At 45.6% G+C, this 26,427-nt stretch overlaps 1 protein-coding gene across 2 annotated transcripts in view; it reads right to left on the reverse strand.

Moving 5' to 3' along the window:
* Positions 1–2,709: 2,709 nt before the first annotated feature.
* Positions 2,710–26,427, reverse strand: part of ctr9 (CTR9 homolog, Paf1/RNA polymerase II complex component) — a 39,768-nt gene continuing 16,050 nt past the window's right edge. For both annotated transcript variants that reach the window (XM_069903747.1, XM_069903757.1), the window contains exons 8-25: positions 25,971–26,078; positions 24,213–24,449; positions 24,014–24,103; positions 23,186–23,314; positions 22,061–22,244; positions 21,257–21,345; positions 19,588–19,773; positions 16,136–16,223; positions 15,144–15,292; positions 12,115–12,231; positions 11,235–11,380; positions 11,077–11,148; positions 10,083–10,218; positions 7,133–7,282; positions 6,326–6,480; positions 5,736–5,835; positions 5,313–5,422; positions 2,710–3,405 (exon numbers count right to left, since the gene is read on the reverse strand). In XM_069903747.1, coding sequence (XP_069759848.1) covers positions 3,042–3,405; positions 5,313–5,422; positions 5,736–5,835; positions 6,326–6,480; positions 7,133–7,282; positions 10,083–10,218; positions 11,077–11,148; positions 11,235–11,380; positions 12,115–12,231; positions 15,144–15,292; positions 16,136–16,223; positions 19,588–19,773; positions 21,257–21,345; positions 22,061–22,244; positions 23,186–23,314; positions 24,014–24,103; positions 24,213–24,449; positions 25,971–26,078 — 2,610 coding nt within the window. In that variant the 3' untranslated portion in view covers positions 2,710–3,041. The remainder of the gene's footprint in view (positions 3,406–5,312; positions 5,423–5,735; positions 5,836–6,325; positions 6,481–7,132; positions 7,283–10,082; positions 10,219–11,076; positions 11,149–11,234; positions 11,381–12,114; positions 12,232–15,143; positions 15,293–16,135; positions 16,224–19,587; positions 19,774–21,256; positions 21,346–22,060; positions 22,245–23,185; positions 23,315–24,013; positions 24,104–24,212; positions 24,450–25,970; positions 26,079–26,427) is intronic.

The raw sequence follows: 26,427 nt of genomic DNA on the forward strand, positions 1-26,427 counted from the left end.
CATGTTTCATCATTACATGGTGGCACCTCAGCCCAGGATCCTCCGTCAGCTATCCAGGCCACAATGGTGTGTGGGTTGCTGGAGGAATGATTCGGTGACTTACAAAGGTGCCAAAGTTTGGATCTGGAGATTCATCCAGACAAGTGTGAAGTGCAGAACTGTGGGAAGATTCTTAAAAACACTGAGGTGCAGAGGGATCTCATCCAGCTCAATGTAAGTGGCCACAGAAGCAGACAGGGTGGTAAAGAAGGTGTATGATACGCTTGGCTTCATTGGACAGGACACTGAGTATAAAAGTGAGGTCACATGCAGCGATTCAAGTACATTATCATCCGACTATACAAGTACATTCCAGCATTCATGAAAGACCCCAACAATGAAGACGCTGTTTACATCCGGTACCGCACGGATGGCAGTCTCTTCAATCTGAGGCGCCTGCAAGCTCACACCAAGACACAAGAGAAACTTGTCCGTGAACTACTCTTTGCAGATGATGCCGCTTTAGTTGCCCATTCAGAGCCAGCTCTTCAGCGCTTGACGTCCTGCTTTGCGGAAACTGCCAAAATGTTTGGCCTGGAAGTCAGCCTGAAGAAAACTGAGGTCCTCCATCAGCCAGCTCCCCACCATGACTACCAGCCCCCCCACATCTCCATCGGGCACACAAAACTCAAAACGGTCAACCAGTTTACCTATCTCGGCTGCACCATTTCATCAGATGCAAGGATCGACAATGAGATAGACAACAGACTCGCCAAGGCAAATAGCGCCTTTGGAAGACTACACAAAAGAGTCTGGAAAAACAACCAACTGAAAAACCTCACAAAGATAAGCGTATACAGAGCCGTTGTCATACCCACACTCCTGTTCGGCTCCGAATCATGGGTCCTCTACCGGCACCACCTACGGCTCCTAGAACGCTTCCACCAGCGTTGTCTCCGCTCCATCCTCAACATCCATTGGAGCGCTCACACCCCTAACGTCGAGGTACTCGAGATGGCAGAGGTCGACAGCATCGAGTCCACGCTGCTGAAGATTCAGCTGCGCTGGATGGGTCACGTCTCCAGAATGGAGGACCATCGCCTTCCCAAGATCGTATTATATGGCGAGCTCTCCACTGGCCACCGTGACAGAGGTGCACCAAAGAAAAGGTACAAGGACTGCCTAAAGAAATCTCTTGGTGCCTGCCACATTGACCACCGCCAGTGGGCTGATAACGCCTCAAACCGTGCATCTTGGCGCCTCACAGTTTGGCGGGCAGCAGCCTCCTTTGAAGAAGACCGCAGAGCCCACCTCACTGACAAAAGGCAAAGGAGGAAAAACCCAACACCCAACCCCAACCAAGCAATTTTCCCTTGCAACCGCTGCAATCGTGTCTGCCTGTCCCGCATCGGACTGGTCAGCCACAAACGAGCCTGCAGCTGACGTGGACTTTTTACCCCCTCCATAAATCTTCGTCCGCGAAGCCAAGCCAAAGATACAAGTACAACCGGGAAAGCAGTGTTCTCCGGCCCTCAGTGCAAAACACACACAACCAAATACATATGCAAATTACATAAAAATATTAAAATAAATATTATTAAATAAATAGTTGCATCACAGAGGATTAATGTCAGCCATTCAGCATCCTCACTGCCTGTGGGAAGAAGCTGTTCCTCAGCCTGGTGGTGCTGGCTCCAATACTCCTGTATCTCTTTCCTGACAGGAGCGGCTGAAAGATGCTGTGTGCAGGGTGGAAGGGGACCTCAATGATTTTGTGTCTTCTTCAGACAACATAGATCACATCGATGGAGGGAGGGAGACTCCAGTGATCCTCTCTGCCACTTGTACGATCCTGTGGATTGACCTCCAATCTAATGCTCTACACAGCACTGGACCACACCATGATGGAGTGTGAAGTTCTGGTTGCCTATTTACAGGAAGGATGTGGAGGCTTTGGAAGGAGGTTCATCTGGATGTTGCCTGGACTAGATGGGATAGGTTATGGGGAGAGGATGGACAAATGAGTTCTTTTCACTGGAGCACAAGAGGGGAGACATTAAATTATAAGAGGCATTGACCTTTAAGATAAAAATGTCAAAACTTTTAGGAAGGGATATACGAGTTAGCTCAACATCAAGGGCTGAAGGGCCTGTACAGGGCTGTATTGCACTATGTTCGAGGACCTCCAATGAAGGGGAGAATGTGGTAGATTAAAAGAGGTTTGCGGGGGAAGATTTCTGCAGGGAAAGGAGGGAAGTAGATCAGGAACAGAAGAGTCTAGTTTAACTGTGGGTGGCACGGAGAGTGTAGCAGTTAGTGCGGGCCTGTTGCAGCGCTAGTGACCTGGGTTTGAATCCCGCGCTGTCTACAAGGAGTTTGCACGTTCTCTCTCTGTCTGCATGGGGCTCCGGTTTCCTCCCACCCTTCAAAACATACTGGGGTCAATTGGGCAGCATGGGGCTCGTGGGCCCAAAGGGCACTGTATGTCCAAATTTAAAATTAAGGATCATGTTGGGTACAGACTGGCTGGAGGGCCTGTCCCTGTGCTAGCTAACTGTGGTGTTTGGAGTCAGACCTTGCGCAGAGGGAGGTGTGGTGGGATGTAGGTCGATCACCTCGGCCTCCCCCCCATCCTCCCCCCGGAACAGGAAGATTATTATTTCTCCAACATTTCTTCAAAAAAAGCACCAAGATTTATTTCCAAAAACAAAACAAATTGTTCGAGAAAGCTTCCTATTTAAATGAAACATTTATTAAACAAACATCATATGTTTCTCTTCGTTTACAAGGATTTCCAAAAAAAATCATAGGTCACATTTTTGAATGTCTAGAGTTCCCATCTCCTAAAATATTTGCTCTTTGCCACCAACCCGATCCAGCTGGCACCCGTCTGGCTGACCCTCCCTCCAAGCCTCGCGTGATCTTGGGTGGAGAGTGCAGGGACAAACAGCTCCCACAAGGTCACACAAAAGCCAGCTTCTGCTGCAGCAACCCCTCCACCAGCATCCTCCCGGTGGGAGGTGGAGCAGGCAGGGCAGAGGGTCAGTTAGAGTGAGGGTCCCTCAGTCGCTGTCATCGTCTGACTGTGTGGGGGACACAGAGGAGTGCCGACCATCCTCCTGGGCGGACACCTGGTCAGACTCGGCCGCTGACCCTCCCTGCACTGACCCCTCCTCGTCGGAATCTCGTCGCCCTGAGTCGTTGGAGGCTGGTGAGGCAGGCCGAGACTCGTGATCCTCCTCGGCCGAGCTGGCAGACCTGGCTGAGGCGCCAGAATCTGGCCTCTCGCTGTCAGAGCCGGCGCTCCTCGAACCCTGGCTGCTGCCTGCCCTTTGGCCTTCTTCCTCCGACTCGCTGTCGGACACCAGCCGCTTACTGTGGTTGTCAGCCGCCCGCTCCTCATCTGAACCACTGTCCCGGGCGTTGCTGTGGAGGGAAGGGGAGGTCACTGAACTGTCTACAATACTGAGGAAAGCTTGGTTTTGCATGCTATCCAGGCAAGTCAACCCCAATGCGGTACAACAGGTAGTGTAAGAATAACGACATCAAATTAAATGATCTACTAATTGGAGATCCGTTTGAGAGTTGTTATGGGGGAAAGGGGTGTCCCTGGGCTTCACGGAGTGGCAGGGGTGGGGTGGGGGGGTGTGGTCTGTGGGGGTTGTCATGGGAGGCCATGGAGGTAGCAGTGGGTTAGTCTGACTTGGTGGGGGGGAGGTGGGGAGGGGTTGGTGGAGGGAGTCCGCAAGTTTTTCATGGGGGCCCATGGAGATGACCTATATCACAGCTGTAAACTTGACATGGCATGGCACGGTTGGCGTAGTGGTTAGTGCAACATTGTTCAGCGCCAGCGATCGGGATCGCGCTGCCTGTGAGGAGTTTGTACGTTCTCCCCATGTCTGCATGAGTTTCCTTTGGGTACTCCAGATTCCTCCCACCATTCAAGACGTACCGGGCGGTGGGGGGGAGTGGTTGTAGGTCAATTGGGTGTAATTGGGCGGCACGGACTCATGTGCCGAAAGGGCCTGTTTCCGTGCTGTATGTTTAAATTTATACATTTAAAAATTTTAAATTAGAAATAGAACATTTTCACAGAATTTTCCCACCAACACAAGAGCCTGTGGCCGGTGATCTTGGAGGGTCCTGATCTCCCCAGGGGTGGTCCGTTAAAGGTTGGCTACAGTGGAGAAAGGAAGAAACGTGGGAGGTGGGGTGGGGGGGTGTGGATGAAGAAAGGCTGGGATTCAGTGCACCGGGGAAGAGGGAAAATTCTCCTTCACCCAGAGTACAGAACCGTGAAAACTGTTTCCAAGCAGCACAGATGACAACATTGGACAATATGAGGGAATATTGGGATTCACTGATGGGTTCTGATGGGAGGAGGCTGGCAAGTATTAAATGAGATGAACGGCCTATTTATGGGCACGATGTCTTTGCTGATACAGGCGGAGATCTGGCCTATGTGGGCTCGAAGTGGATCGGAAACAGTCTAAGGGTTCTGTCAGAGTTAACTTAATGGACTGTTTGCAAAACAAACCCATCTCATTCTTCCCAGTACCATGAGCCTGAACTTGACGAATAATCATGTACGGTAAAACCCCTATTATCCAGAGTTCAAACAAACGGTAAAAAAATGAGGAAAATAAATAAATACAAATAAAAGTTTACAATTGTAAAAGTACATCTTCTCTGAAGTAACACATAAACCTTTGGAGTGCCTTGGTCGTGGTTTGCTCATGGACACTGTTTGAATAAAGTTGTGTTTGAATAAAATGGCATCACCCAGGATGAAGAGCAGGTTGATGCCGCTCGCCATTGAGGCGACTCTCTTAAAGTGCCTCATTATCCCTGTTTACCAAGAGTCACCCCAGTCAAAGGCTTTATCTGTAAAGGTGGTGGGGAGGGGGAGGGGGTTAATTATCAATAATGTTATTGTTTGTTTTTAGGGCCGTTCTGTGGAGGGGGAAGAACCTGCAGGTTCAGCGACGGTTAAATGTTTTCAGAGAATATAACAGAAAATAAAGCAAAATGCTTTAAGGTTTATACATTCATGCAAGGGCAGTTTGTTCAGTGTAAGTACAGTGTAGTATTTTGGTCCTTTAACTGTTTATTCTTAACACAGGTGTATAAGCTAGGTATTGTTAGAGCGAGTCTCAAGCAACTGGAAAACTCGCTTATCTAGCATCTCCCAATCTCCATAGATGTTGGAGGTTTTACTAAATACCAATCTCCAATGTTCGCTCTCTCTAATATACATTGATTGGGATACATAAACAGTGGGAATGGTGACAGATTGAGGGAGAGGTAGAGTCAGGATCAGAGATGTGACATACCCTTCTGCTATCTTCAATGTGCCCTCATCGGAGGAATCCTCGCTGGATGAAATTATGGCTTTCGACTTGATTTTACCCTTCATGGAAGGTGGCAGCCTCTCAGGTTTGATCTATAGAATGAGCAAATATTTATCCATCAGGCAACTTATTTTAAATAAAGCAATTAAACGGTGAGACTTTGTTGAAGTGAGAAGGAAGGTTGCAAACTGGTAATTTGACAGAATGGATCGTGGGTTGGCAGCTCTTCATTCCACACGAACCAGGTGCCCACACACACGGGCACCGCTCACCCACACATGGGGGCTGTGCTCCCATACACACGGGCACCGTGCTTCTGCACACACACAGAAACCATGTGCTGACACATGGGCACCACACTCCCCCCGCGCCCACGGGTGCCGCGCTCCCACAGGCAGAACTCACCTCCTTCTTTTTGCGCTCTCCAGCTTTTGGTTTGCGTGGTTTTTTGGGTCGGGAGGCAGTTTCCTCATCGTCACTGCCAGCTTCAGTTGCTTTCTGAGGCCTGTTGGGGGGTTGGAGTTTGAGGTGAGGGGGGTCGAAGGAGGGGAGGGAAGATAGAAAGAAAGGAGGGGCGAGGAGGGGATGGGCGGGGAGAGGAGGAAAAGGGTGGGAAGGGGAGCAGAGAGTGGGAAGGGGAGAGGAGAGGTGGAGAGGAGAGGCAGGGAGGGGAGGGGGAACAGAAGGGAAAGTGGATTACATTATCACACTCCTGAAGCGCTGTGAAGCACGCAGAGCTTTGTGCACCCCGACCGTTACTCAATTCTAGCTCTAGTTTATGAAATGCCCATTTTAGATCTGTGCCACATTCCTGAGGATCCCATGGACTTCTCCTTTCCTCAACAATCTGATGTTTGGCATTTTGGCCAACAGTGCAAAGGTATATGTTGAGAATCACAAATGTGCGAACTTTGCACTGCTTGATCCATCACTGGGCAAAGCCTCTTCCCAGCCTCTGCCCTTTGCATGGGGGGGGGGGGGGCTCCCCTACCTACCGCCTTCTCTTCTTCTTCTGCCTGCGATCACCGTCCTCGTCCCCACCCTCGGGTTCACTGCCACTCGCTCTCTGTCTCCTCTTCTTCTTGGGCAAAGGCAAATCTTCATCTGAATCATCATTAACAAACTCTTCAAACTCTCCTTTCTTTCCACGCTGTGTACGAAAGAAAACAAAGATTGACTCAGAATCAGGCACAAAACCTCAGATAATACAAAATGCAAATGGTAAAGTAAACATCCCAAGGAAGATACAATTGCAGAGATGCACTCAAGAGAAATAATTAAATTTTTTAAATGTAGATATTCAGCATGTTAACAGGCCAATTCGCCCCACAAGCCCATTCTGCCCAATTACATCCAATTAACCTACACTCCTGTACATTTTGAAGTCCCCGGTCCCGATTGCTGGTGCTGTACAGCATTGAGCTAACCACTACACTAACCATGCCGCCCATGTGATGAAGGGATAGAACCAGAGAACATTACAGCCCCTTCTAGTTTGTGCCTCGTCCCACTGAGCTGCACACAGTCCGTGGCCCTCCATACCCCTCCCATCCATGTACTGTCCAAATTCTTCTTTAAATGAGCCTGCAATCACCATTTCAGCTTGTTTCCACATTACCACCACTCTCTCTAACGTTCCCCAGCATCTTTTCCCCTTTCACCCTTACCCATTCATAGATATAAAGTGGTTAGAGAACTGATGTACAAAGCTCTAAAAGTTACTGCAGCTTGTGCAGAGGGAGAATTGGACAAGTTTCTGTTTTAACACCAAGCGCTTTGACTAAGCTGGGTTTTCCTTGTACCTTTCCTCCTCCACCACCTCCCTTCTTCTTCTCTTTTGACGTCTCCATCTCTTCATTGAAAACCAGTAAGTTCCTGGTTTTCTCCAAAAACTGGTTCCTCTGCTCCAACAACTTCCGTTGCTCATTCAGCTCTTTCAGCTTCTTATCCTCCTGTTTGAGGTTTAAGGAGAGTGGAGGGAGGGAGGGAGGGAGGGAGAGAACAAGAATAAAACACCATCTTTATAGACTTCTGGGGCTTCACAATTACATCTGTAGAAGTTCTTAGTGGATGGCATAGACAACAAAATGTCTTTGGTTGATATGGCTGCATGGAAGAAGTATAGTTGGCCATTGTATTACCCACCATGATGCAAAGAAATAATTTATTTTGGGAATGTTGTTCAAAAGGTAGTGGTTGGTTTAGGAGACCATGGGGAGAGAACTTCATTCAGTGCTCTGCTTTGCAGAGTGGAGGTTTTAGGTAGACAGTCTCCTACACTTACATTACCGCTTACCCCAGTGTGCACAGGTGATATAATCAGCCACCACCAACCAGTCACCACCCACTCATCATTGCTCGCCAACTTGTTATTTTGCGTTATTGAACGTGACCCAACATTCGGACAGAACTTGTTCAGCCCATTACTCCTCTCATGGCCAGCACACAAAATGCCCCAGTAAAGAGTTACTCAATGTTTTTTGGGGGAAATATTTGAATACATTAACCTCTGTTTGTCGTACAAACCAACTGCTATAAGATGCCTGGAACAGCATAATATGCTTTCAATGGCGTTGTGCTAAACATCAACAAACTACCTCATCAACAGAGCAATACACCAGTTCTAACAGCAAGACAGTATGTGCTAACTGCTGCTTAACTTCAGGCTTGTAGGAACCCAGTTCCCAAAGGCCAGCCTCATTTGCACTTCAATTGAAGCAAACAAAGTGAAGGCAGGAAAGTACCAGCTGAACAATCAAGCCCACTCCACATCAGTGTGGTGAAGATACCCCCTACTCCACATCAGTGTGGACAAGATACCCCCTACTCCACATCAGTGTGGTGAAGATACCCCCTACTCCACATCAGTGTGGTGAAGATACCCCCTACTCCACATCAGTGTGGTGAAGATACCCCCTACTCCACATCAGTGTGGTGAAGATACCCCCTACTCCACATCAGTGTGGTGAAGATACCCCGAGAACGACCATCACTTCCTGATGGTGACTGCACTTCCTGAGAAGACTGAAGTGGGCAAGGCTACTGACCACCATCATGTCAACCTTCTACAGGAGCTCCATTGAGAGCATCCTGGCCGGCTGCATCTCATTGTAGTAGGGTTGCTACAGAGAAATGGATCAGAGGTCAATCCACAGGACCATAAGAGTTTCCCCCCACCCACCCCCCCCCCCCCCAACATGATGTACCAGAGGGGGTGTGCAAACTCATTGAGGAGCCCTTCCACCCTGCAAACAGCATCTTTCAGCTGCTCCCGTTGGGGAAGAGATGCAGGAGGATCAGAGCCAGCACCACCAGGCTGAGGAAAAGCTTCTTCTCACGGGTAGTGAGAATGCTGAATGATCAAAGGACCTGCTCACACTGACCTTCTGAGACTCTCAAATCCATGAAACAACATTTATTTATTTATTTATTTGTATAAATAACATACTTGTCCTGCATACATATTGTTTAACTGTATGTGCGTTATGCCTGGCTGTGTGTCTGCGTGTTTTGCATTGAGGACCGTAGGACGCTGTTTCTTCAGGTTGTACTTGTACAATTGGATGATAATAAACTTGTCTTGACTTTTCTCCCAGAGGGAAAAGATCACAAGAGAAAATCTGAAAGATTTCCAATTTGGGAAAATGTACCCAGGAAGATTTCTCTGATGTGATGGGATCACATGGATCTGAACAATAGCAGTGTTTATTATACTGGATAAATTAACCAACGAGTTAAAATCCAATCAGAACTGAGAATTTAAACAAAACTTATTCAATAAATCTGGAGTTATTATTAGTGTCAGCAAAGGTGATCCTGAAAACTAGCAAACCCAGTCTGGTTTACCGATGCTTCTTGCTGAAAGGAACCCCCAGAGCCAAGCAACATCAATTATTCTTTAATGTCCTCTGAGAAGGCCCAGCAAGAACGAGAACTCCTGGAACAACCAGCAATGGGTGGTAAATGCCGCTCTTGCCAATGATGTCCACATCCAGTGGAGAAGTTGATCTCTGTTTCAGTCCAGAAGTGACCACCTCTCTCTCTGTGTGGCACAGGTCCAACTGAGCTTCAGGCACTCCCTCCTCTGTGGCAAGAGGAGTCTACAACAGTAAACCTCTATTTCTGAAGTCAGTTCGAGGCCATTCACTGTCAAGGAGCATCAATACTTTATGGGACTATCCATTTATTTTGCTTCCAATATCTGCCCTGAATGGAGCAGGACCTCAGACCAACCCAAATAAAGGTTTTAAAGCCAAGCAACAACTTTTTGAAATCTGCAAATTTGAGAGGTTCGCGAAATGCAAATTTTCTGGTAGTTGTTTCATGGCTAGGACATGAATCCAAAATCAGATTAGCATCAAGCTTCAACATCCTGTCGCAGCTTGAAATTAATGAGATGGGAACTGCTACCACTGGGAAAAAGGTACAGGAGCCTGAAGACGAGCACTCAGCAGCACGAGGACAGCTTCTTCCCCGCTGCCATCAGATTCCCAAATAATCAATGATGCTGCCTTACTTGGACTTTTCCTTGTGCTATTTTTATTTATTTTGTAAGGTGGTCTTGAATGTTTACTCTGTGACGCTGCCGTCAAGTAATGAATTTCGTGACTTGTTCATGACAGTAAACTCTGATTCTGATGTGAAGTCTCCTTGTGGTGGACTCTAGCTGCTCAGAGACCGGGTGGCCACTCTTTGGTCCGTCCATGACACCGTACTGACTGCCATTCAGGGACAATGTGTGGTGTCACTGACCTGTTCTTTGACCATCTGCATCCTGAGCATCTCCTTCTGCTGCTCCTGCTTGGAGCGCAGTTCGCGTTCCTCCTCGTCCTGCTTGCGTGCACGGGCCACGTGGTACTGGGCCTGACTCATCAGGTCAGAACACTGCCTGGAACACACAAACTATAAATCTCCCGAGGGCCCAGAGGGCAAGAACACAGGCTGAAAAACCCACGGTCACCTCCAAGACTGGTAGATCACCACCCACCGCAGACCACAGTCTCTCGCTCCACCACATTCGCTGCTTCACACAGGATCCCAGCTCCATTTTAAAGTTCACCATCTTCATCTACTGTTCACTCAGCATTTTGCTGGCAAAAGCAAAGGGCAGGCTGTGATTGGTGGGCCTGTCGTGGGTGGACAATACCTCTCAGTGGTCCCTTGACAGGATTGCTATCAACACAGCTCAAGATCCCATCCATGACAAGAATGTTGGCAGCCTTGCTCTTCCACACCTTTTGCTACCCCTCTTTCCCTCCCCACTCATTCCTACCCCTCCCCTCATTGACCCTGCATCCCCCACCTGCCCTTCCCCTCCCTGTATCACAATATAGGAGCAGAAGTAGACCCATTGACCCATCGAGTCCACTCCACCATTCTAATCATGAGCTGATCCATCCTCCCACTCAGTCCCACTCCCTGGCTTTCTCCCCGTAACCCTGACTAATCAAATACCTGCCAATCTCTGCCTTAAATACACCCAACAACCTTGCATCCACAGTCCCCTAGTGGCAACAAGTTCCACAGACTCACCACCCTCTGGCTAAAGAAATTTCTCCCCATTTCTGTTTTAAATTGATGCCCTTCAATTCTGAGTTGTCTTGTGTCCTAGACTCCCCTTCCAGGGCCAGTTACTGTGCTGTACGTCCAAATGACAATTAAAACACAACCTCAGGCGATTACGAACTAGCGATAAACACCAGCCTTGAAAGGCAAGGCCACAGGCCAAAAGCCATCAAACACATACCTGGCCTCTGCTGCAGCCTGAGCCAAGTCGAACCTCATCTTGTCGCCAGCATTACTGAGATATTTGAAGTACCTGAAAGGTGCAAGTGGCAAGATGAGAAGTCAGAGTGGGGACTTGCCCCTGGGTTCATGCTCTTCCCTCCAAGCAACACATCTTACCGATGGGCGAGTTCCAGTTCTTTGACCGCGTTCAGTACAGCCTTCAGGCTGCTCTTTTCATCCCGCAGGACAGAGGTCGCTAGTCTCTGCAAGACCAGGGCCATGTTAAACATGAGCACGGTGTCATTAGGGGTCGCGTGCCTGGCCTGTGAACACAAACCATTCCTCCGGTTACCCGAATGCTGAAGCCCTCTTCTTTCAATGGAGAGTCACTGGAGAAACACTATGCAATACTCTTCACCGTAACGGGATGCATACAGCTGCCAGTGTGTGCGTTTCGATGAGGAGAAACTAGGTTCAAGGCCGGTTTAATTCTTATTGGTCACAGCAGGTGCCCCGGCCAACTTTCATCTGCCTGAGCTGAGGGAACTTCATTTGGCTAAACAGCACCAAAATGAATTAAAACTGTTCCTTACCTTAGAAATGTGAACAAGATTAGTCAAGGAAAAAGCAAACTACACATCTTCACATCAACACGATTAAGAAAGTAATCAGCAGTGCTGGTCATGAGGTAGACACACAACTGGGAAGCAAGCAAAAGATTATAGCTCTGGAAGTGCAATCAGCCAGTGACAGTGTGCAAATGTGGTTACAAAGGGATCCCGCTGCAATTGTCAAGTAGCTGAAGCAACCAGAGTAGATGTCGGGTGATTATGTGAAGCATGAGGAGCAGAAGATACAGAGGAGGAAGTGAAAAGGACACGAAGTGCATGGAGCATATACAAAAGCATGAACCTTTTGGGCTACGAATGCATGCAAAATATTTAATATTTTTCTAAAACACATTAGAAAAGACCACGTTATTCCAATTACGCTGAGTGTTCTGTATAAAGGGATGTAGCCACTGAATTAAATATTTCTCAATGGAAACGAGGATTACCTTCAGCAAAGTTTGCTTGCAGTCTTGTAGCTTGCCACACTTGAAATAAGCCCTTGCTAAGAACAGCAGTACCTCTGTGCTCTGGTGCTTGTAAAATTTCTTCAAGCAGTTCTCGTACTGGTCAAAATACAAGAACACATTACTCACCACCTCTCCTAGGACCCAGGCTCTAATCCCAAATGACAATAGAGATATTAAGTGGTGGGGATGTCCCAAGGTTGTGAAAGTCCATGAATAAAGGCAAATATTCATTTAACACGACACCAGATCCACCATTTTGTCTTTCCCTGGTTCCGTACAATTAGCTTCCCTTCTTTCTGAAAGAAACAGGTGATTCAGTTTCCACCACTCCTTTGAGCAGCGTACAACTTGCTGCGTGAAACCTTTCACACCTCCCTTCTGATTCTTTGGCAAACTTGCCAGAATATAGGGCCTTGGGGACCTTCCACTTCTAAACAGTCTATGTGTCAGCACCTTCACCAAGTACTGACAATGGATTATGTCAAAGTGGATCACCTCCAAAGCTGATCCTCCCAAACAAGTTCCATTGCAAGGCCTTTACTGAAAGGAAGAACAAATGAATGAGGCTACTGGGATCCTCCATCATGTACAGTGATGATGGATTTGAATCTCTCAGCCTTAAAAAAAAATCTTAGATGAAGAGAATTTCAAAAATTTAAATGGTGACTCCGAGTTCTGGGTTCTCCAACGAGAGGAAAGATCTCCACATTCACCCTCAACGTCTACATAATCTCTTATATTAGGAAGAAAAAGAGGGTTGAGGGTGAAGGAAAGGATTGGATTGTTGTGGAGAAGGTTGGCATAGGTCAGCACAACAAGGGCCTGTTCTGTGGTGGAATGTTCTATTTCTCACTCTTCTAAACTCCAACTGCCTGTCCAACTTGGCTTCTCATGATTGCCTACAGAGTTGTGAACTTGGCCAATGCCATCCGGGGCATCAGTCTCCACTCCATCGAGGACGTCTACAAGAGGCGGTGTCTCAAGAAGGCAGCCTCTATCCTCAAGGACCCCCACCACCCAGGCCGCTTCTCACTGCTACCATCAGCAAGGGGATACAGGAGCCTGAAGACGAACACCCAACGGTACAAAACCAGCTTCTTCCCTTCCGCCATCAGATTCCTGAATGGACAGTGAACCCAAGACATGACCTCACTTTCTCTTCTTTTGCACTAATTTATCTATTTTTTAAAAATCTAATTTATAGCGATATTTTCATCCGTAATGCTGCTGTAAAACATCACAAAATTCTGTGATGTTCAGAACAATAAATTGTTAAGTAGGGCGGCATGGTCAATGTAGCGGTTAGCGCAAGGCCTTTACAGCAGCAGTGATCGGGACCAGGATTCGAATCCCACGCCAACTGTAAGGAGTGTGTACGTTCTCCCCGTGTCTGCGTGGGTTTGTTTTCTAGGGGCTCTGGTTTCCTCCCACCTTCAAAGCATACCGGGGGTGTAGGTTAATTGAGAATAATTGGGTGGCTAAATTTAAATTTAAAATTCTCAAACCCTCCTCAAACAACTACCAATCTTTACTCGTATTATAACTGCACAAAATATGCTCCAGACATCCATGTGCTTAGTATAACTGAATGCTAACCTCTCTACTTTTGTATTCAATTCCTTTAGCGATAAACGATGACATTTATCAACTTTCCTCATTTCATAATCCCCATTTCTGGGATTCCAGGAATGAAAGGGTTATCATATGAGGAGCATTTAACAGCTCTTGGCCTGTACTCATTGGAATTTAGGAGAATGGGGGGGGGGGGGGGAAGGAAATCTCATTGGAACATTTCAAATGCTGAAAGGAATGGACAGAGTAGATGTGGAAAGGCTGTTTCCCACGGTGGGAGAGTCTAGGACAAGAGGGCACAACTTCAGGATTGAAGGGCGTTTGCTTCGAACAGAGATGCGGAGAAATTTCTTCAGTCGGAATGTGGCGAATCTGTGGAATTTGTTGCCACAGGTGGTTGGAGACGCCATGTCATTGGGTGTATTTAAGGCAGAGATTGACAGGTTCTTGATTAGCCAGGGCATCAACAGTTATGGGGACAAGGCTGGGCAGTGGACTTGAGTGGGGAAAATGGATCAGCTCATGATGGAATGGTGGGGCATACTCGATGGGCTGAATGGCCTATTTCTGCCCCTATGTCTTATGGCCTTTTACAAACCATGGCTCAGGCTATCCCAGACTCATCTGCATTTCCCAGGTTGATCATCAATATGAAAGGTTAACTGCTTTTGCCTCCACAGACATCACCTGATTGTTGAAGCATTTCCAGTACTTTGCCTCTATTAACTACCATTTGTTTACATGACCTATGCTCCAATCTTGATCCATTTTCAAATGAGCAGAAATTACACAGGATAAAAAAGATTTTGCTTTCTGAACACTTCATGGATTTTGGGTTGCTATTCATGAAAATCACCTTAAAATGTTCCAGCACATACCCTTTTTTAGATACAACCTATACTTTTGTTATTTCCTGGCATACTTTAAATCTACTTCAAGCCTACAAATCCTTGAAGAGCAACATGTCGTTGAAAATGACTTTCCTGCATTTGCACTTGGACTTCTTCCCTGCTGAACTTGGGAGTAGTTAGTGACAAACACAGTTAAAGGTTGCACCAGAACATTGCGACCATGGAAAAGCGATATCAGGGCAACTGGAATCTATCAATGCTGGCTGACTATTGTTGGACACTGACACGAGAGGCTTCAGTTGTTGAAAATTAGCGGCCAAACATTTTTAGGTCAGTTGAACTAATGCAATGTGTCAGCATCATAATGCTATTAACTATGTTCCCTTCAATATAAGTTAATTTAATGTTTTTACAACTTCCCATGTGATGCAGCAAATCTGGAATAATCTTAGTGTTCAACTTGAATAATTCCTTATTTATCTTTCAGGAAGCAAACTTTTTGAAAAACTTTGCTGACCAGGGTTTTCAACCAAAATCAATAAACATTACTGGACGGTGAAAATAAAAGGCCCGTTTGATATGTACCATCTGCACGGCACTTATGTACTGCTTCTGTTCCACGTAGATGTGTGCCAGATTTAGCCAGACGTCACTGATTTCCGCTGTAGCCTCCCGCACTTGTGCAAACACATCACGGGCCTCACGGACATAACCTTTGTGTGCCAATACTGCTCCTGTTGAGAGAAGGTCAAGAACATTTGGAAATCATTTTGGTTCTATTCATAGTGAAGTCCAAGGAGAGTGGTTCCTTTAGATTCATGGGCATATCATAGAATTCTAAAGGGTTTCCAAGCATTGAGAGGCCTGGCAGTTCGTGCACATTTTGAAGTGAAACATGAAAGTCTGCAGACGCTGTGATTGTAGGTAAAGATGTATCATTGATGTTTCTGGCCTGAGCATAAAATGTCGACTTTATATCTTTACCTCCTATGGTCACTTCAAGACGGGCGGAGTTCCTCCAGCATCTCTGTTTTTATTAAATAAAATCAGGGAATTGTGGGCTTTGTAAATAGAGTGCAGAGAATTAAGCTCCACCTTCAGAAAACCTTCAATGAGCCAGGTGCACCATTGTATACCATGCTGGGCACCACAATTTCAGAAAGATCTGAAGGTTTGGAAAAGGAAACAGAAGAGCTTAATCCCAATGGCTCCTGGGAGCAGGTTTATAATCATGTGGACAGATGAGAGAAGGTGGGATTTTTCTCCTGAGATTGACAGGTTCTTGATTAGCCAGAGAATCGAAGGAGAAGGCCGGGCAGTGGGGCTGAGTTGAAAAGTGGATCAACTCATGGTTAATTTGGGAGAAGAAGCAGAGGTGACACAAGGAAATATATTTTTTTTAAAGATCTGATGAAACTCTGTTGCTCCAAGGTGCTCTGTACCTCCTCCTTTGTTACCTTTTCTGGTTCAGTCAAAAGAGCTTGCAATGGTTTTCAAAATTCATCCTTAAAAAGCAACCTATAATGAGGTTAGGCACAGTGTGTTCTTCTCCCTTGAAACAAATGAACAGTACCTACCTATGCCATTGGCAGCGTACAGATTCTTAGGATCATTTCTGAGTACTTGTTTATAGATGGCCAATGCTCGGTCTTGGTGACGTTTCTCCTATCAAGTTATAGGATTGAAAAAACATTCTATGAAAAAACATTCTATGAACAAACAGAAACATCTAGAGCAGTGGTTCCCAAACATTTTCGGGCTGCCTCCCTCCTGGCTTACAGGCCACATCCTAGTGCCTCCCACATATCCCCCCCCCCCCGCCACCAAAAACACACATACAACGAACACTGAATACACCCAGGCCTACTGCAAATTTAAAACAATCAGTCTTGATTTCTAGTATTTACATGAATGAAACCAGACTGTGTAGAAATCACTTGTGCAGCAGACGTTTGGGAAGTAACATCTGCAGATCAGTAATGTACATTGAGAACTGGGGCCACCAGCAGGTAAGCAGGAATTGTCCCAGGGCGCATTTGTGCGTAAGTGCGCCGGACTCCTGGCAGAATGTTTCGGTTCTTGAGGCCCAAGCGGAGAAATTTCAGTAAGATGGAACCTGGAATTCGGAGCAGGAGCCTCGGGAGTGATTCACCTGTATCACGCGGGCATGGAATGGGAACGGTGAGCCACACCAGATTTTTCCGTATCTTGAGTTGAACTGCAGGCTGAAGGGGTGGGTGGCTAGGTGCAGGCATGAGGTACAGTACTTGTGAGGGATAAGGTGCCCATGGGTGTCAAATGTTGCAATGCCCCAGAGTGATCATGGTGATATAGGTGGGACGTTTATTTTCCAGTTTGTGAGAAATTTGTTGCTGGCTAATATTTTTAAGGCAGTTGGCTTGTTATATTTAGATGGATGCTGTGAACAAGATGGCTGCAACTGGGGCAGATGGCCAGAAGAGAGCCCCCTTTTTTCTCACCGCCCCCTTGGATCTTTCCACCACCTCCCAGTGGTGGGTGGGGGGTGGCAGCGGTACTGCCCACTTTGGGAATGACTGATCTAGAGGCAACATTCAATTACAGCATCCAAAAGTGCTTCATTCATTTATAAATTACAGTAGTTAAAAACCTTACAACAATGTTCATACACATTCTGCAACGGTGTCCATTGGTTTGAATTTCCCAGACATAATCTAGGGAATCTTCTCTGCACTTCTATATCTTGAATATTATTTATTTGGGCAGGGAACCAAAACTATGCAATATTCCATGGTCTCAGAAGACCCAATTGTACTTCCAGTAGTCAAATCCTTTCTTTATAAAGGATATAATTTTCATTCCCAATAGCTTGTTGTATTTGCAAGACAGTTGTCAGCAGCACCAGCCCAATGTACATTGAGAACTGGGGCCACCAGCAGGTAAGCAGGAATTGTCCCAGGGCGCATTTGTGCGTAAGTGCGCCGGACTCCTGGCAGAATGTTTCGGTTCTTGAGGCCCAAGCGGAGAAATTTCAGTAAGATGGAACCTGGAATTCGGAGCAGGAGCCTCGGGAGTGATTCACCTGTATCACGCGGGCATGGAATGATCAACACCCAAGTTCTCACCATTTAAGAAGTACCCAGATTTTCTGTTCTGTGCACCAAAATGGATAACATTATGTTTCCCACATTATCAAGTATCTGCTCATGCATCTATAGTCTGTAGCCCCATTAAGCATTATTTTGCAACCTCTACCCTTCTCACAATCACATCCGGGACTGCATCATCAACAAACTTAGAAATGTATTTGACAGTGTTGGTCACATTTGCTACACCCAAATCCCAGAAGAACAACTTGGAATCTGTAAAACTTTGAGTGGCAATAACCAGACTTTCCACGGTCTAAATTCTGCAATACTCCATGAGATTAATGGCTTTTAGTCTAACCCACTTCTAAATTTAAATTTAGACATATACAGCATGGTAACAGGCCCTTCAGGCCCACAAGCCTGTCCTGCCCAATTACACCAATTAATCTAAACCTCAGAACATTTTGAATGGTGGAAGGAAATCAGGGCACCTGGAGGACACGCACGCACACGCACACGCACACGCACACGCACACGCACACGCACACGCACACGCACACGCACACGCACACGCACACGCACACGCACACGCACACGCACACACACACACAGGGAGATCGTACAAACTCCTTATAGACAGTTCCGAATTCAAAATGGGCGTCACTGATATTGTAACAGGATTGCGCCACCTGATGGTCTGGCAATGTTATGAGCCTCTCAGTTGGGTGGAGTACCATCTTTACTTTCTCCTGTCAGTCACAGCCGGACCACTCTTCTGCTTTGCTAGTCAGGCTTGGATTCTAATTTACTCAAACCACATCTGCTCTCAACCCAGCAGAATTAGCCGTTTGACAATTAGGTATTTTTACCTAGGAGTAGATTCTAGCCTTTTCCATAAACTAATGTGAACTTTATGATAATCTGAAGGAAGTGAAGTTTCCTCAAGTAGCCCACTGACTGGTGGGTGCTGGAAACTGGCTGTAGGGGATCATGGTGGATGCAGATACAATGGTAGTATTTAAGGAGCTTATAGGTAGGCACATGAACATGAAAGAGATGGAGCAATCTCCATTGATGGAGCTATTGTGTAAGCAGAAGAGTTTGTGTTTGATTTGGACATCAGGTTCAGCACAGACATGTGGGCTAAAGGGCCTATTCCTGCCCTGGTCTGTGTTCCAACTAGCTGTTTGCATGCATCATGTTGAAATAGGGGACCACTACTGTATCTTATACCAAGTCTGAAGAATCCAGCACAAAATGAATGTCTTTCTCTCTTAAAAACAAATGCACTCCCATGGATTTAAAATATCCCATTTTGAGATAGAGCAAGAGAGGTAGAGTCCTCACCAACATTCATCTATCTTTGGGTGGCATGGGATTGTGGGCTGAAAGGGCTTGTTACTGTGCTGCCTGTCTAAATTTAAAAATTCAACAAATTTGACAAAAGCAAACAATCAAATTTCTATCATACAGGTACACGATCCTTTATCTGGACATCTAAAATCTGGAAAGCTCCAACATCCAGCAAGTGGGGACGGGCAGTTGGGGGAGGCGGCCGAGGGACGGGCGGTTGGGGGAGGCGGCCGAGGGACGGGCGGTTGGGGGAGGCGGCCGAGGGATGGGCGGTTGGGGGAGGCGGCCGAGGGACGGGCGTTTGGGGGAGGCGGCCGGGGGACGGGCGGTTGGGGGAGGCGGCCGAGGGACTGGAAGGGGGTGGGGGTGGATACGGCACCACAATTCAGGTGGGCTCTCCGAAATCCAGAAAAATCCGGAACCCCCAAGGGTTTCTGGATAAAGGATTTTGTACCTGTGTTTATTATTTCTATGGATTTTTTGCCTGCAAATTAGCTGCTCTCTGACCACCGATCGGATGGGCCTCACTGGTGTTTGTCACTTTGGGAGATTTGTGGTCGTGATGAGTGCTTTATGATAAACGTCAGTGTCTTTTTCTCGGTTCTCACCTTTTCTCTGTCTCGTGTTGGCTGGTGCAAAGTCTGAAGCCAAACGTTGCCCAAGGCCAGCATGGAGTAGGTGTCATTCTGCGTGGACGGCTGTTTCAAGATGCGCTCAAATTTCTTCTGCCCTGGTCCCCATTCCTGTTTGGCCAGGTGAAGGTTGCCAATCAGTGACCATGCATCTGGGTGATCCTGCAAGAAAAATAAAACACAAATGGTTAGTTAGAACTAACTATGATTGAGAATGGTCTTTGCCTGTACTTCTCTGAGCAATTCCCCTTCGTCTCTGGATGAAGTTCAGGCAGTGTTCTCAGCAGTTCGAAGGAACACAAGATAAACAGACTGAGCTAGTTTGGGTAACATGACACTTCCCAAAGAGCCAGAGAACTGTGTGTGGGTTGGGAATAGATTGATGATGTTGTCCCAGCTGAGATAGGACAATTACACCATTGAATTGTAACAGCTTTCCACATCCTAACAGTTTACATGCAACAAATGCACCCCTCAAATTCTGCTCTGAACATCTCTGGCTGTCTCACTGTACATAGCCACCCCTTGGCTCCAAAAATAGAAGTTCCTCCCTTCTAATTGAATTTTAAATATTTTTGACCAAGCCTCTGGTCACCTATCTCAACCTATTAATATAGGAATATTCATAACAGGAGCAGGAGTTTGGCCATCTGGCCCATCAAGTCTGCTCCACCATTCAATAAGATCACAGCTGATCTGGCTGTGGACTCGGGTCCATAAACCCACCTGCTTCTCATCATCCTAACTCTATATACGCCTGAAAAAGTCAGCCCTCCCCCAAAAAATCTGGTATTTTCCAGATATCACGTGTAAAAGAATATTTCTGGCCCCGGCCGCCTACCCACCAAAGTTCCCGACACCTCAAACGCGGACTTACCACCAGGTCCCCCCAACTCCTCAGAGATTAACTTACTGCCCGGTCCCAGCTACCCGCCTGCCCATCAGAACACCTGACATCTCGAAAAACACAAGTATTTAACATGGTCAAAAGTAGTATACGTGTAATAGTCAACCCCAAAAATTTAACATTAAAAAATGGTCTTAAAAACTTGACTTTCACACAAGTATATAATCCCTTATTCAACAATCTATCTGTGTCCAAAATACTTTCAATGAAGTGGCCTCTACTGATTCCTTGGGCAGAGAATTCTACAGATTCATTACTCCCTGGGAAAAGCAGTTCCTCTCCATCTCCTTCTGAAATCTACTCAGCTGAATCCTGAGGCTACACCCTCAAGATTTAGATTCACGTGCCAGTGGAAATAACGACTCTATTTCTATCTTATCAATTCCTTTCATAATCTTGCCTGTTTCCATAAGATTCCCCCATTATCCTTCTAAATTCCACTGAGTATTGTCGCAGGCTACTCAGATTCTCCTTGCAAGATATCTTATTCACTCTGGACCAACCTGGTGAACCAGGCTGTACATCCTTTCTCCGCACTCTGCTCTTAAATTCAATTCCTTGAGAAAAGAAAGCTAACATACCATTTTCCTTCTTGACGACCTGCCGCAATCCATGTTAAGTATCTTCGTCATGCTCCCATGAACAGCAATAGATTGGTTACATGAACGCAAGTTGTATTAAAAATTTGCTTTACATTGAGAGGTGCTTGCAAACTCTTCTGTGCTCACTTGAACCAACCTGGTTAATTTGTAGAGCTTCTTTAAACCAGTCAGATGCCTCATAAAAATTCCCCTTGTCTCTCGCCATGCAGCCCAAGCGTAAATAACCTGCGTGGAGATTACAGTGAGGAAAAAATAGGCTAAACATCTTTCCAAAGGTCCCTGAATTTGTGAAAGAACCGCTATGGTTGAGAACTCAACCAGTGTAGTTCAGCATGGCCATTTGTGGAAGTTATAGAAGATGGGATTGGAGAATTATTACACCTGTTATCACAATCTGCCAGAGAGACAGAGACACAGACGTGTATCCTGCACCACGCTGTATAATCGTTTCAAGGAACCATTCCGTGAAAACATCGTGCAGAACTCACACAAATGAAATATCCAAATTTTTGATGAAAATCTACTAATTCAGCAATTCCAAGAACATCCATGTAGGTTTTGGGAAATTCTGGCTGAGAAAAAAAGCATTTCTGAGCATTGGAACTTTGATTAAACACTGCATGTAATCAGCCCTCCTAGATAATAAGGGCATGAGGTGATGCAGCCCTTCAAGTCCGCTCCCACCATTCACCTGTTCCAGCTGCTGCACAATGCTTTGGCACAGCCTGAGACATTTCCCACCCATCCCTGCACATTACCATTACACTTAGTACAAGAGTTAAAAGAACTTTTGGGAAGCAAAATCAGTTCACTCAACTGATGAGCAAATGTAGCAACAAGGACAATAAGCCACAGTATACCTCATCACCAGGTCATAACTCCCTACCCCCCCCCCCCCCCCCCATCAAGTAAAGTAAATCAAGCCCTTGGAGCTACTTACAGTCGACATAATTTGGATGCTCTCTTAAAACATTCTTATACAGTATCTCTGCTTCATGATATTCACACAGAGCCTCGTAGAGCCTGGCCAGGTTATACGAAGTGGTGACTGAGATTGCATTGTAATAATGCTCATCATGTTCTGCTTCAGCCTTCGCCCGCTCAAGTGAAGCTAGGAAGTATTTCTGCCAAGAAAAATTCAATTGTAACATGGTGCATCAGGCAAACGGATCAGAAGGAATTAGTTCTAACAACACTAACTTTTGTCAAAAGTAACCGTCAAAGTTCAAATTAGGAGAGAGGACTAACAGTTGAGGCATAGAAGGGATCTTGCAGGCATATGGATGTCCCTACTTCCTCAGAGGTTTGCAGTAGTTCGAGATCAAAAACCTTCCCAATTTCAATAGGTGTGTGGTAGAAAGTGTGCTGACCGGCTGGATCACGGCCTGGTTTGGGGACACCAATGCCCCTGAGCGCAAAGCCCCGCAAAAGGTAGTGGACACAGCCCAGGATATCACAGGCAAAACCCTCCCCACCATCGAGAACATCTACAGGGAATACTGCCGTCAGAGAGCAGCAGCGATCATCAAGGATCCACACCACCCAGCACACGCTCTGTTCTCGCTGCTGCCATCAGGAAAGAGGTCTCAGTGCCACAAGACTCGCACCATCAGGTTCAGGAACAGCTGCTCCCCCTCCACCATCAGACTCCTCAACAACAAACTCAATCAGGGACTTATTTAAAGACTCTTATTTGTGCACTTTCTGTTTGTTCACATTTCTTTCTTTTGTATATATATCTTTTGTTGAGTGGTAATTCTGGATGGCCCACAGGAAAAAAGAATCTCAGGGCTGTATGTGATGCCATATATGTACTCTGACAATAAATCTAAACTTGGACTTTGGGATAGTATACATTAACATAGACATGGTAGGCCAAAGAGCCTGTTTTCTATATAGGATTGGTGTGTAACACCATTGATCTCTAGCCAGTGATACCCCTCCACCAGTACCCTCTGACTTCCATGGCCAAACCAATTTTGAACCAAATATGTGGTTGCCATGTGCCTTAATCTGGATCAGATGGAAAGGCAGGTGGGCTGGTTTAAATGCTTTAAGAGATTACCTTAGCTTCACCCAAGTTTCCCAGGCGGAAATGAAGTGCCCCGACATTGTTGAGGATCTCAGGAGGGACATCAGCCTGCACTTTCTCCTGAAGGATACGTGTAGCTGTACCATAGGCTGATAGTGCACCCTGCAGAGAGAATGCAAACACATTTACTGCACCAAACCCTGCAATACCAAGTACCAGCTGGTGTAGTTAGCCCACCACACCATTACTCAGCCCTCCTGTTTTGGCCTTTGTCAATACATTCGGTGGCCAATCACTGAACCACATCATTGCAGCGATTCTGCTGCTGCATTTACAACTCCTCTGGACCCTTATTAGTCTTTCTTAATATTGCACAAAACCTCTTCTGTCTTGGATTATTAATATCATCTTACCTCACTATTATGTTATCTCAGCCTCTGTACTGGTTTAAAACCCCCACCTCTAACTTGCAGATCAGAAAAAGGTCATCGACCTGAAAGACTGGATCCATCGAGGACCCCCACCACCCAGGCCATGCTCTATCCACTCTACCATTGGGAAAAAGGTACAGGATCCTAAAGATGAGCACTCCGTGGCACAAGGACAGTTTCTTTCCCTCTGCCATCAGATTTCTGAATGGACAGGCACTACCTCACCCTTTTCTCTTCATTTGCACTAATTTAAAAAAGTGTATTTATGGAAATATAATTGATAGCAATTTTTGCACCAGTAATGCGCAATACTGCTGCCGCAGAACAACAAATTTTGCAACGTGTTCGTGGCAATAAACCTAATTTGGATTTCTCTTCCACTAGATCATGCCTCAGTTGCTGATTCACCAGTCCATTATTGCCTCTGTACCTGGATATCTGACTGTTCGAGGATCTGAGCCAATTCAATCCAAGCCTCCACATCATCCGGGTACTGTTCCGTCACTTTCTTTAGGTGTCCCTTATAAACAAGATAACATTTTACAGAAAAGCATTTGAAACCATGAAATGACACACCAATACAAAGTTAACAGCTAAGCTGGGAAAGTCAGCAAGCTGAAGTTGTGTACCTTTGCAACTTCCCTCTTCTCCTGTTCCTCTGAAGTGGCATAGAGCGAACCGAGAATTTTCATAGTTTCATAATTGTTAGGGTAGGCCTTAAGAACTTTCTCAAAGCACTGGGCAGCATTCTCCTTGTCCCCTCGATAAATGTACATTTGCCCAAGGCCAAAGAAGGGCAGGACAAAGGTAGTGGAAGCAAACTGAGTAGCTTGATAGTAGTACTGGAAAGCCTGATCATAATCACCCTGGAACAAGAGCAAAGAATCTCTAGTTAGCGATGGCAAATACCAAAATTACGTTAGAATCGAGGTACACAATATGCAACACTGGTACCCCACATAGTGTCAGCCCATTACACCACTCTTGGCCATGGAATCCTCACTCAAACACGCACACACCCCCTACTTAAAATTCTGCAAATTTTTTTCCTGTGACAAAAGTCTGTGTGCACTGAATGCTTGTGCAAATGTAAACTTGAAATTGTTTCAAGATAATTCTGGCACAGCCGATCTCTCATGGCGAATTAAACTGTGCTGAAATGTTTTAATATAATACATGTATGATTGAATTCTACAAAGTAATGTATTAGTTAAGATTTTATTCTATACTTCGAACTTTGTTCAGTTTGTTGTTCCATTAAATAAAACATGGATGAATATTTTTTATTTTTTATGTGATGCAATGTCGAAATAAATTAATAATAACACTAATTAATTCACAGATTATTATTATTCAAGTTGCTGGAAATGGTTAAATCGACACTCTATCAATTATAAAGCTAGTTGACAAACTATCCAGATGCTTAATGTGAAAATCTTCCCACATAGCACAATTTATATAGGTTTACAAAATAGTTGGCATAAAACTGTACAGAATAACATCCATATTTAAGTCACCCATTTACTTTTTCTCTCTCCTATCTTCAACACTTACCCATTCTTTGTAAACTCTATCTAGACTAATAAAACTTTTATATAATTGATAGCAAATTCTCCAACAACTTTCCAATCATGGCAATATAAACAGATAACTCCAGCTTCCAAATCATACCTAAATATTTCTCGCAGCTGAACATTCATGACCTCTTGAGCTTTTGGTGTAGCAGATTCTACTATTTTTTTAAGCCATTCAACTTTAAACAAACTTGCAGTTCTTTTGAATTTGACATCATGAATCAATATTTTTTTCAATCACAAGCTAGCTACAGAATTTGAAACAGGTCGTCTTAAACTTTATATGAACACACTGTGCCAAACATGGCAGCAGCTGGACAAACCGAAACAGGAAAGGTGAGGTGTCTTAGTGATATGCAAATGCGGTATTTTTAAACCGACTTAACTAGCTAACATAAATGGTTAGCTAAGAGATTATTTTCAACAAGTATAATTATTAATTACTGCATTAATTTAGGTAACTAACCTTTGGTGCACACATTCATTTCCTTTGTGCACTGGTTGCAAAATGTGTGCACGCACACCCATACATAGCTTAGAGGGAACACCATTCTTAATACACAGCACCACGGTTAGTGTAGTAGCTAGCGCAACGCTATTACAGTGGCAGATACCTGGGTTCAAATCCGGTGCTGTCTGTAAGGAGTTTGTACATACTCCCCACGACTGAGTGGGTTTCCTCCCACCCTCCATAACGTACAGGGGCTGTAGGGTAATTGGGCAGCATGGGCTTGTGGGTCAGAAGGGACCATGCTGTATGTCTAAGTTTTAAAAGCGGAGGCAAGCATGACTGAAAGGTTTGCAGTAACTCACCTGGACGTGGAAGGATCTGGCTAACTGGTAACAACTCTCTGCTTGCATAGCCTCCACCTCAGTGTTGTGGAAAGCATGAAGAGCCAGGTGCTGTACTTTGCTGTAATCCTAAAGATGAATGAGAATATGAAATCAGGAAACCAAACTCCATGGCAAAAAAAAACTAGCGGAGGAACTCGGATGTGTGGAGAGAAGAGTTGGGACAACTGTTGAAGGAACCAGACAGGTAAACTTCATAGTATTCTACTATCAATATAAAATTGCATTCAACTAATGCAACCGAAGATCTCGTTCCTTTCCACTTGTTGTTTCACTTGGATTGAATTTCAGGAAGAGAAGATTGAAAGAATAGTTTTAAAATGCCAAAGTGATTTGGGACCAGTAATTTGAGGCAGTTGCGAATGAGCTGGAAGATGGATTTGAAGATTATTTGGGATCTTGACTTTACACGTGGAAC

This window comes from Narcine bancroftii, chromosome 1 (genome assembly GCF_036971445.1).
Source record: "Narcine bancroftii isolate sNarBan1 chromosome 1, sNarBan1.hap1, whole genome shotgun sequence".
Classification (NCBI taxonomy): Eukaryota; Metazoa; Chordata; class Chondrichthyes; order Torpediniformes; family Narcinidae; genus Narcine; species Narcine bancroftii.